At 39.6% G+C, this 12,525-nt stretch overlaps 1 protein-coding gene and 1 non-coding gene across 2 annotated transcripts; both read left to right on the top strand.

The window, feature by feature from the left end:
- Positions 1-862: 862 nt before the first annotated feature.
- LOC138949102 (E3 ubiquitin-protein ligase PPP1R11-like) lies at positions 863-10,644 on the top strand. Its single transcript, XM_070320851.1, has 4 exons — positions 863-1,034; positions 1,989-2,097; positions 3,945-4,091; positions 7,480-10,644. Exons 1-4 carry the CDS (start codon positions 954-956, stop codon positions 7,569-7,571), a joined length of 429 nt encoding a protein of 142 aa, XP_070176952.1. The 5' UTR covers positions 863-953; the 3' UTR covers positions 7,572-10,644.
- A 1,528-nt stretch (positions 10,645-12,172) lies between these two features.
- Trnaa-cgc (transfer RNA alanine (anticodon CGC)) lies at positions 12,173-12,244 on the top strand. The gene has a single exon. It is a non-coding gene; the product is annotated as a tRNA-Ala (tRNA).
- The last annotated feature ends 281 nt before the right edge of the window (positions 12,245-12,525 follow it).

Here is a 12,525-nt window from a genome sequence, read left to right on the forward strand (position 1 = left end):
TGATAAAGAACTAAATGTGTTTAAATATCACAGCCTGTATACAGAATCAAACAACAAGACTGAATTATGGCCACGCCGGTTATTGGTTAATAAAAGCGGCTAATTTGTGACAAAACAAACAAAACATTCACAAGGACATCGAACCAATGCTCTTTATAGCTGGACAGGCAAACACAAAATTACATGAGATGAACAAAACTTATCTGATTATGTTTTTGCAGCATATATCGATCCGACGAAAACGTTATCAGCCAGTTTCCTTCCCCCCCTTCCTCAAGATCCTGGATCCGCTCTTGTCAAGCGGTATTGCAGCCATACAAGAATGTCCTTTTTTTGTTCTGTTTTTTTTTTTTATTCTAAATTTTGGAACGTTGGAAGTCTATCTGTTTTGGGATCAAAGTATACAGAGGCACACAATGTGAAGAAGGTATCAGTTGTACTAAAGCGCCACAAAGCCATGAAATCATCAATAATTGTGTTGACAAAATCACAATAACTGATCAAATGAGTAAGTGTAACACACAAAAATGGGCATCATTATGAAATCATTTCATTTTGTTCATTTGTGTTGATGTTGTTGTTTTAATATAAAAAAGATTTTTTTTATTTTTTAATTTTTTTTATTCAGTTGTGTCCTTTTTGACTAGCGTTGCTGCATTGTCTTTTTGAGTTGTTTGTCTGTATATTAGGAGTCATTAGTATGCATGGAAAAATGTTTTTTTTACAAAGAAAGTTTGTTATTCAAATCGACTACAACGATGATGACATCGTTAAATACAACATCACTCTGTGTACATGTAGAGATTTGGATACATTTGGGTGAAAAGACTCAAACCATGCAAAGACCTATAACTCTCAAACTCTGAAATCGCAGGTGAGGAGTGGTCCTCAAAGTGCTACGAAGTAAAGTTGACTTTACTGCGAGTCGTCAGTTGTGTGATTGTCTTGTTGCAATGGCGGAGCGTACCTGTTTGCCAAGTAATGAAGAAACAGTTACTGAGACAGTAACGATCGTCCAAGAGGAAGAGACTACAGTATGTAGACTTACAGTACACTATATTACGTGGATCGCTCTCTGACTCCGAGTCTATCTTTGTCTGTCTCTCTCGGTGTCTGTCTGTCTCGCTCTCTCCATTTATCATTTATTGATTTAATAATCCATCTTTCTGTCTGAGTTAATGGTAAGTATATATATATGCGTTTACTCCTTAGGCACTCATACGTAGGAATGGTTTTAAGTTGATTGGACTGACATTCTCTCCCCCAGATATTTGCTAGTGATGGAGTAAAACACCAATGTTTGGCTTTGAAATTATAAGTTGATCTCTGTCGACTCTGAGTCACTGCATGAGAGTGACACTGACTGTCATGTACTGTCTGTGATCGCGTTTTTCTCATTCTCTATTCAATGTTTGCGAGGATGACGCTAGGGCATACTCATGCAGGTATTGTAAATAATATAAACACAAGATGCGGCCTGCATCGCCAGTTCGAAATCGCACTGGCTACACGCACTTGGAGTGTAGATATCTGCACCCTGTATACACTTCGACATTAACTTTCGGTCGCGAAGCGAATTTGCCATTCGACTCCACTTTGCGATAGGAACGCAGAACAGTTGATTATCACTATCACAGTATCAGAGAGTACAAAAAACAAAATAATCTGATGCTGCACAGCCTTTACTGTAATGTAGATTAAATTCTCGGAGTTTACATAACAGATCAGAGAACCGCATCAACACTCGTGCCATTCGATGCCATTTTGCAAAGGAACACTTCACTTTTGAATCATAGTATCAAAGTACGCTATGGACAAATTAAATTAACAGTCACACAAAAACAAACACACACACACACACACAAACAGATGCTACTGCATGGACCCACTTTATATCATCTGAAATGGTCGGCTTTTCTTGTGCCCCGCAATCTTAAGTTATGTAGAACAAATATTTTCAATATTTTTTTCTTGTGTATGCTGTGCAGCATGAGCCAACCTTGCACCTACAACTGAAGAAACCCAAGTCAGACCACAAGGTGCAGTGGCAGGAAGGGACAGTGGATAACGAAAACATGAACAAGAAAAAATCAAAGTGTAAGTGAACAGTTTGTTTTTCTGTCTTTGTCACAAAGTGTCTCCTCAATTAAGATGATAGAGGTTGATGTATTTCAACTATTTATTTATTTATTTCTATATATATACCTCGTTTTTACATCTGGTCAAGTTTTGACTAAATGGTTTAACATAGACTGGGAACAGAGACAATGGTTGTGGTGTTTAGGCAAAAAAAAAAAAATAGTCTGTTTACGGTAACAGAGGCAAAAAAAAAATAGGGTCGGTAGGTCGGGATTTTTATTTTTTTTTATTTTTTATTTTTTTCCCAAAAAAACATTTTTAGTTATTTTGCCAAAAAACAGACTTTTTTTAATTTTATTTTTCCCCCAAATGCCCCCAAAAAGTCTAGGGTCGCGCGAAAAAAATAGGGTCGATCAGGATACCGTAAACAGACTTTTTTTTTTCTCTCCTTATACGTGTGTTGGTGTGAGCGTGTGTGAAGAGCAATTCGCAGAAAACAACTGGGCAGATCGTCATGAAACGTTACACACAAGTCCTTCCAAATTGATATCCCCAAATGATTTTTTCCATTATTCTAATAAATGTCTTTGATGACTTCATATCATGCTTTTAGTTAAAGTTGTCAGTTGAGGCGGCACTGTCACACACTCAGTTTTCAATCAAATTGATTGAAACTTGGTCAAGCAATCTCTGACGAAGCCTGCACTGTGAGATTGCATTTCAGTCTGGAAGCTTACAAAATGTATCAATGCGTGTGGTCATTTAAAATCTCAAAATATAATTACAATTAAAATGTCAGTTATCAGCCCAAAAAGGATATAATATCATCTTACTCTTTATCATGTTCTGAACTCATAAACTAATAGCAGGCATGGGAATTGAAAAAAGTAAAAAAAGGCTGAAAATGATAGCAAAGTCGACGACGCGAAGCGCCTAGCCTTACTAGGGGGGTCTGGGGGCATGACCCCCCGGCATTTTGTCTTCTCTGAAGAACCCAAATGGTGCAATTTGGTGTCATCTGAGCTCCAAGTTTGCCATTAAATTAAGTTTTTAGAACCATTTTTGCCTCCCCCATTTATTTTTTTTCGGCGGACACTTTTGCTTTTTCGGCGGAAATTTGCCTTTTGGCGGACAATTCCCATGCCTGTAATAGATATATATATATGGTATGTTTGGATTAACAACTAGCTCAGAAACGTAGGAATAATCAAGAAAAGCAGGCATACCTGTTTAGTGCAAACGCTACTGTGTTATACATACACTGATCTGGCTTGTCACTGCAAGCGATCAGCGGGGCAGTAATTTTACATGTTTTGTAAAAATTAAAAATAAACCGTTTTTAAAAGTCTGCAAAGCTCAACCAGAAATAATAATTTGTCAAGCACATCCAGTGAGATTTAGTTGTCCACGCCAAGACATGTATAGCTGTTGAAAGATTGACTGTTTGACACTTCAGGTTATGAAAGTGCAGTTGAGTATGAGAATATGAAGTATACTATCACATCATACATTCACAATGCAAAATTGATAACGCATGAACAGTCACAGAAGCCATTGTGACGTTACTTGTGGTTTTTTACAAGTATTTAAATCCTTCAGATCTCACCATTAACTGGTCGCTCTGTTACTGTCAGGCGTCAACCATGCAGTCAGACCAAGTTTATAATAAATTGATTGTGGTTCATAATTTCCGTTTGAAACCGGTCATGCGAAACATTAATGTGTGATGGCTTGACAATATCATTTCTGATATTCTGAGAATTATTTCATAAAATTCAAGAAATTTCAAGTAAACTCAAATCCTGATGAAAAGTTTGTACGGTTTTTATTCAACTTTTAAATTGTTTGTGTGCGTTTTTTCCCAGGTTGCTGTATTTATGAAAAGCCCAAAGTGTTTGGAGAATCTTCATCTTCAGAAGACGACAATGAGACTGACAGTTGCCATGGACACAAGAAGAAGTGCTACCGTCACCACAGTCACGGGCATGATCACGATGGTCAAGGGTGTGATGGTGAGATTTTTTCTTTTTCTTTTTTTTTTTGGTGCCCATTTCTTTTTTATGTAGTGGCCAAAACTCTGTAGCATTTTTTTCTTTCTTTCTTCCGGGTTCCTTTTGTTTATGTCCCCCGATGTAAAAGTGTGTGTCAAAAATTAAAGTGGCCTACCAAAGTCTCCCAGTCCCATGCTGCGCTGTTGTCACGAACTGAAAACTCTGCTGAACAATCCCTCTCAATGCGCATGCGCCAATCTTTGACTTAAAAAATGTGACCCTTTGACCGAACAAACCTAGGGTTAGGGTTAGGTTGTTCACGACCTGATTAATCTCCCCATGTTAGCGCATGCGCATTGACCGCATTGAGAGGGATTGTTCAGGCAGAGTTTTCAGTTCGTGACACCGTTACAGTGTTGTTGCCAGTCTAAGAAGACAATAGGTCATTTGGACCTCCCTAAAAAAAACAATAGGTCCAAAAGTCCTGGCTTTAAAAAAACAATAGGTCCAAATTGTAATTTGTACCGCCATACTTTGTTGCAACTTTTAGCAACTTTTTGGGGGGCAACATTTTCAGGCTATTCGCGTTTTTCCCTATCCTTCTTATTCTGAACCTGTTTCAAGTCCTTTGGCAATGCTTTGATGTCGCTTCCTAGTTTTAATTGTTCATAAACTTTGCGAGGAGAAAGAGCCTGACATTCCTGGCCTACCCTTTCCAATATTGTCCCCGGTGTGGGCGAATGTAGGGATCCTGCCTGATCTTCGCATTACCGTGCCGTAGTATTATATTGATGAACTTTCCGCTGTTTGCGCCGTTTTCGGTAAATAGGTACACCGGCTGGATAGGGTATTTCCGTAAACGCAGCCTCGAGTGTCAATGAGGACAAACACGGACTCGGCACCGAATGCATTTTCACTCGTAGCGAACATGAGCATTTCGATCCGGGTTTGTTTTCCGACTTTGCAACTCCCATTCCATTCATTGCAGACCTTTTCCGCCTTGTACGAATATGCATCGGTCAGTTGACCACCAAAACGTAAAAACTATCGGTCCATCGACCGGACAAGGCTAGGTCCAATCCTTATGCGTCAAATCAGAAAGAAATGCGTCAGAGACCGAAGACTGAGGCCTGGCAACAACACTGCCGTTACAAAACGCCCCAGAAAATACAAGTAAGAGGTTAAAAGATGTGCAGTCTGACTGAGTGATTACTTTCACAGTGGGGGTTGGAGGATTGGGTTGAGGGCACATTTGGGAGACTTGGGTAACAAAGGTGGGAGCCACGTACCTGCATGCAGTACAGCAATGGAGACAATCCAGGCTAGGCAAAGATTAACTCGAACAGCACTCGCTGTCACGCCCTCGTTTTTCAATCGAATAGGTTATTTTGGTCAAGCATTCTTCGTCAAAGCCCAGACTATGGGATTGCATTTCAGCTTGGAAGCTTAAAAATTGATAAATGAGTTTAATCATTAAAAAATCTCAAAATTCTAATGAATATTAAAATGTTAGTAATCGATCCAAAAATGATTTCATCTTATTCAATATCATCTCTTGAATCCAAAAACATATAGATATGTTATGTTTGGATTAAAAACAAGCTCAGAAAGTTGAAAAGAATAATGCATAAAAAAAACTTTCCTGTTAAACGCACTGATCTAAAAGTAATGGATAGCGCGTCCCTTCTAATTGGCTATCACAACGTTGACTCCAACATATCCGCCATCTTGGGACACCGTCAGTAACCGCAACGCTAGGTCGACAGCGTAAAATCGCACCTATTGAGAAACAAAATTGCTTCCATTTCCTTAATCACAAACTGCGAAAACATAAGGCCTAAAAAAAAAATAGGTGTGGTTACGGTAACCCGACCTACCCTATTTTTAGGGGCCGACCCTATAACTTTTTATTACATTTGTCAAAAAAAACAAAAAACACACAAGAAAACGAGTGCAGAAAACGCAATGAAAGCGAAAGCGACCGAGTCGCACACTTATTTCCCTGTCAAATAGGTTTAATTTGTACACATTAGGAAAAAAAGTTTTAAAAAAAAAGTGATTGCCTACCTTCCTACCCTATTTTTGACTCACATGCGAAGCAAAAGTGAGTCTATGTACTCACCCGAGTCGTCCGTCCGTCCGTCCGTCCGTCCGTCCGGACGTCCGTCCGTCCGTCCGGACGTCCGTCCGTCCGTCCGGAAAACTTTAACGTTGGATATTTCTTGGACACTATTCAGTCTATCAGTACCAAATTTGGCAAGATGGTGTATGATGACAAGGCCCCAAAAAACATACATAGCATCTTGACCTTGCTTCAAGGTCAAGGTCGCAGGGGCCATAAATGTTGCCTAAAAAACAGCTATTTTTCACATTTTTCACATTTTCTCTGAAGTTTTTGAGATTGAATACCTCACCTACATATGATATATAGGGCAAAGTAAGCCCCATCTTTTGATACCAGTTTGGTTTACCTTGCTTCAAGGTCAAGGTCACAGGAGCTCTTCAAAGTTGGATTGTATACATATTTTGAAGTGACCTTGACCCTGAACTATGGAAGATAACTGTTTCAAACTTAAACATTATGTGGGGCACATGTTATGCTTTCATCATGAGACACATTTGGTCACATATGATCAAGGTCAAGGTCACTTTGACCCTTATGAAATGTGACCAAAATAAGGTAGTGAACCACTAAAAGTGACCATATCTCATGGTAGAAAGAGCCAATGTACCATTGTACTTCCTATGTCTTGAATTAACAGCTTTGTGTTGCATGACCTTGGATGACCTTGACCTTGGGTCAAGGTCACATGTATTTTGGTAGGAAAAATGTGTAAAGCAGTTCTTAGTGTATGATGTCATTGCTAGGTTTAGTTACCCTAAAGGTCGAGGTCAAGCATGTGAGTCGTATGGGCTTTGCCCTTCTTGTTTTTGGCTATGTTACCGTAACCACACCTATTTTTTTTTTTTTTGGCCTAAGAGGGATGCAGATCGCATCTATGAACCTGTTTAGATCAGCGGTGCTACTCGTATTCAAGGGAGATAAGACTTTCAAAACTACGATTATTTCCCTTTGACCATGTTTGTCAGTGTTGTGGGCTATAGTAAGATGGCAGCACTCTGGTTACGCTGTTTCATTTGCTGTGCGCTATCCATTAGGTTTAGATCAGTGTGTTAAACGCTAGCACTACTTCGCTATTCTGGATTGTCACTTTCAGTACACTTTGCACGTAAATGTGTCACTGTCAGCGCTTTCTTGGCTGCAGGGAATCGATAAAGTTATATTGTCTTGGTGAAGAAATGCAGTGCGTTCAATTTCATTCTGTGAGTTCGACATATTGACTAAATGCAGTAATTTCCATTCACACGATTTGTTTTAACTTACATTTCTCTATGTTTGTCTTTGCAGGTCATCGTGACCCAGGAAACACAGTTGATGGCCCGAGTCCTGGTCCTGGTCCGAGTCCTAGTCCTGGTCCTGGTCCGTCAACTAGCGCTTGAACAATATTTCGTGTACAGCTGTACAGGACTCTGAATCTACAAACAGTGTTTTGTCATGTCTTGTTATGGACTTCCAAAGAATTGTCAATGTTACAAATTAGTTACAGCGACAGGTGTTGCATTTGTAATTGTAGCAGTAATTAGGGTCTGTGTAAAAATACTGTTGTTATTTATTTGTCTGGTGATGTTAGTGTATGTGTGTGTGAGTGTTATTGTTTTTTGGGTTTTTGGTTACAGAAGTTTATTTAGGGCAGGTATATGGTTTGGGGGGGGGGGGGGGGGGCGATTTTGACGTTTTCAAAATAAATGGAAAGATGAGTACATGTAGTACGTGCTGTCAGTTCACTTTTATTTTTTTTAAAGTAAGCCCGCTCTTCATCGTGTCAGTCAAGAGTAAAAGTGTATGTGTACTTTGTTACTAACAAGCCCGCGCGCTCACACACGTACACACACACAAGCGCGCGCATACACACTGAACTTGAGTGCTTCTTATGTCTTTTTGGTTCATGTTTTTCTTTCTGCTAAAGTGCTCATGGACAGAGCGCATTTTAAAGTCATATCGGCTTCCCCTTCTGGTACAGTACAGTGTGACGTATCTTCTATTTATGAATCATGTGTTTCTTGTTGAATGTTAAATACATGCATGTACAGTAGAACTCCCCTTTTAAGACCTAAACAAATCTGAGTCCACAGTCCAACTAAGTGAATCTCAAATGGTCACTTTTAAAAAAAAAATTATTTATTTTTTATTTTGTATACAGTATGTGGAGTCACTTCCACAGGGTTTAATTTAGGAAACTATACCTCACAATGAAAGAGACCTCACTTCATAGACACAAAGATCTATGCCAGCTAACGCATCCACGGGGGCTAATTCGGGAGACTATGCCTTACAGTAAAAGAGACCTCACCTCATAGACAGAGATCTATGCCAGCGTGTAGGGAATGATGCCCAACAGGTTGGGTATTACATGTACTAAGCCTCTGGAGAAGGCACCTAATCCCCCTATTTTGGCAATCTTGGAGGGAAGCTAGGTTAATCAAGGTAGGGGAGGGAAGGAGGGGGGGAATGGGAAGGAGGGAGGGGATCTTATCGGAGGACTGTTCCACTGTATAGTTTTTGAAGAACTAGCATAAGTGATAATGTTCAACGGTGCCATAGATCTGTCTAAGGTTCTGCTTTTATATATATCCATGTAAAACCTTTGACAGATTTGTGCATTGCGGTGAACATGAACGCGCGAGTGTGAAGGCCAGGCTGAGTATCTTTAATGAATGCTACTGTCTGGCTCAAGATTAATTTTGTTGTACATTCTCATCATTGTGTGCCATTGACATAAATGATACTGATGTGAAATGCTGTGTCCATTGTAGTCATTATCAGCTTTGGAAAATGTGTAAGGTATGTAATGATAACCTTGAACGGTTGAAAACGACGTTAAACACCAAATAAAGAAAGAAAGAAAGAAAGGTATGTAATATGTAATGTATGGGTGATAGCACAGGTGACTGATCTTCCAAATTCCTAGTATCCTTCATGACTTAAAATACCCCCCGCGCGGGTTAGGGGGAAGAATTTACCCGATGCTCCCCAGCATGTCATAAGAGGCGACTAACGGATTCTGTTTCTCCTTTTACCCTTGTTAAGTGTTTCTTGTATAGAATATAGTCAATGTTTGTAAAGATTTTAGTCAAGCAGTATGTAAGAAATGTTTAGTCCTTTGTACTGGAAACTTGCATTCTCCCAGTAAGGTCATATATTGTACTACGTTGCAAGCCCCTGGAGCAATTTTTTTATTAGTGCTTTTGTGAACAAGAAACACTTAACAAGTGGCTCTATCCCATCTCCCCCCTTTCCCCTATCCCATCTTCCCCCTTTCCCTCGTCGCGATATAACCTTCGTGGTTGAAAACGACGTTAAACACCAAATAAAGAAAGAAAGAAAGATTGTATTTGCCTAATACATGTATATTGTCAGTATTTTTTCTCCAGAAAGGCATTAGCACACACACACATAAATAGAAAGCTGGACTGTATATTGTTAAACATCTATGTACTTTCTGTAAACAATGTGATTTTTAAACAAAATATAAACTGAATGAAAGGCCAGATTTGTGTGTCAGTTTGTGTGTTTTGATTCAGCTATCAAGGCATGTGGTTGCTATGCTACTATTATCAATGTTTATTCAGCTTTTCTTATCCCAGAAACAAGGAAAGAAAACGAATATAATGTACGTTAAAAGGCTCATTCTGTTAGATGAACTGTACATCTGTGCAAACAATTCAACTCACCATTTCAAATCTGGCCAGACTGTTAACCCTTAGGCTGGTTGTCGTGACATATGTCGCACTACTTTAGGTATACTGTCACCTGGTTGTCACGACATATGTCGCGCTACTGGCTCAGTCTGTTTGGTCGGTTCCGATTACCTCCCATGGATGCGAAAACCTATATGACCGTTTTTTTTATTTTTCTCTCTGTTAATTCACCAGTGGCTATGTAACATGTGTTACGGAATTGCACCAGTGTAAGGGTTACTTTAAGAAGACCAACCCTCCAGTAAGAGACATACCAAGAATCAGCAGTCTGGGTGCTTTTTGTGCATAATGCAACTTTCTTATCAATAAATATATGAATAATCACATCAAGTGTAACAAAGCGAATTTAATTACAAACATGTATTTTAGAAATTACATTTTTGCACAGCAAGCACTCTGTTATGATTCTGATTTTTTATATTTTTCTACGAGGAAGGATTCTTTTTTCGTATTACATGTATATAATGTTATATAAAAGCCTGGGCAGTGACTTGGAGATAATGAGTAGACAGTTTATTTTAGGCGAGTCTATATGATTTAGAGTGCCTTTAATACTGCGCACAAGAGGAGGCTGTTTTGGCCTGTTTTAGATTGTTGTGTGGTGTAGACCTATACACAAATTTACAGTCTTGACAAAGAAACCCATTGCCCTTTGATTCATATTCTAACATTTTTTAAACGTATTGTAATTAGATTAAACCCTCCCATGGGCGAGGGCTGGATGTAAAAATAAAACACCTGTTTGCTTGTGCCATTACCCTCGTTAATAAAGAATTTGTCTTTGTCTTGTCTTGTCTTCTCTCTCTCTCTCTCTCTCTCTCTCTCTCTCTCTCTGAAGGAATATTCTGTTGTTCCTTTCACTTTGTCAGAGATTTGTAATTTTCGGAAGAAAGTCTCTGCATGATTTTCAGTTGTTTCTTTCGGATTTTGATCTTTTTAGAAAAAAAGGGCTTTGCTTTTGACAAATTGTAAGACAGTGTTATTGCATATATTTTTACTAGAATGTTGACACAAGGTATAACCGAGGATATTGAAACCTTTTCTTCTCTCCCAAATTCTTGTATGAAATGAGAGGGGGAGAGAGAGAGAGGGGGTGGGGGGGGATTGACTGACAGACAGACAGAGAAAGCGGCAGAGAGAGACAGTTAACAGAGAGAGAGAGAGAGGGATGGAGGGTGCTTTTTATTTTATGGTTGGTTGGTTTTAGTTCTTAATGCACTGTTTTTGACAATAGTTTTCATTCGGTAAAACTGAGGCAAATTCAATTACCGCTCTCTCTCTCTCTCTCTCTCTCTCTCATTACACACACGCACACGCACGAACGCATACGTACCCCGCACGGTATCGTACACACAAACTCACACACAGAAAAACATCCGTGTATGTATATACGGTATCATGCGAGAGAGAGAGAGAGAGAGGTGGGAGGGGGAAAGAGCGAGCGAGAAAGAAAGAGCGAGAGAAGACAGAAAGACAGATGGAGACTGAGAGAGAGGGCCGGGGGAGGAGAGCGGGAGAGACAAGGAGAGAGCGATTTTAAAGAGGTACAGAGAAAGAGCGATTGAGAGGTGCAGAGACAGAGAGATCAAATCAAATCAAATTTTATTTTACGAGGGTTGTGGGAGAGAGAGAGTCTATACACTCTGTGGCCAGCGGACAAACACTCAAGTCCTTAATGGCAAAAAAACCGTAGGACTTTTAATATCAATGTTACTACTGTGGCAAGCACTGGAAGCACTAACACAGTCGGTCAAGTGCACTTGAACGAGTAGACGGGCGCAGTAAATGAGTAATCCAACGAAATCGAGTTTGACAATAATTATTCTATTTCTAGTTGGCCGACTGTGCCTTTTCGCACGGGGAGCTGCCCGATTACTGCGCCGCGGTTCCCAGTCGGGTGACGAAGTGGCGGTCCGATACCGTCTCTAAGTCTTGAGTGTTGTCGCTGCTGCTGTTTCTGCAAAATATGTTTTTTAGCTTTTTGTCTACGTACTCTCATTCGTTTTTCGCGCAGTGTTCAAGAAATGCCCTTGCAAGGGAAGTAACCTTGCAGCATAACTTAATGCTGATATTGACCTCCCTTGATATGACGAAAGACAGAATCACAACTATGTCGTTCTATTGGAAACCTAACAGCGTGGTTAATCAAAATCACAATGTGATTTATCGTTTAAGGGTGAAGGATAATGTAAACTCGATGTTTTTTTCATACAAAACAAATTGGAGGCGCATGAGTATTACGACCTAGTATTTAATATTCGAAAGTGCCATTTTGTGCATGTGGGGATGTAGCTCAGTGGTAGAGCGTTCGCTTCGCATGTGAAAGGCCCCGGGTTCGATCCCCGGCATCTCCATTAATTTTTTAATCAATTTTGCGTATGCTGTTTTCTACCTTGCTGACTCTTTTTATGCATTTTTTTTTGAGACAATCTCTAAACGTATATTTCAATTCTTGGTCATTTTTTATGATTTTAAAAAACCTCCATCATTTAATATGCATTTCAGAGTATTTCACTGCAGCCTGATTCACAGTCTGAATATGTTTTCTGTCTTTGAGACAATCCCGGAGATCTTGGATTCTAGGGCGCACGGCATAAATATCAGATTTGCTTTGGGCATTTTCTTGGAAATGAAT

This window comes from Littorina saxatilis, linkage group LG15, assembly GCF_037325665.1.
Source record: "Littorina saxatilis isolate snail1 linkage group LG15, US_GU_Lsax_2.0, whole genome shotgun sequence".
Taxonomy (NCBI): Eukaryota; Metazoa; Mollusca; class Gastropoda; order Littorinimorpha; family Littorinidae; genus Littorina; species Littorina saxatilis.

Bases quoted from the DNA above. Each gene is read 5' to 3' on its own strand.
- LOC138949102 (XM_070320851.1), top strand. From the start codon at position 954: ATGGCGGAGCGTACCTGTTTGCCAAGTAATGAAGAAACAGTTACTGAG. The intron at 2,098-3,944 runs GTAAGTGAACAG...GTTTTTTCCCAG, and splicing joins GAACAAGAAAAAATCAAAGT to GTTGCTGTATTTATGAAAAG. The intron at 4,092-7,479 runs GTGAGATTTTTT...TTGTCTTTGCAG, and splicing joins CGATGGTCAAGGGTGTGATG to GTCATCGTGACCCAGGAAAC.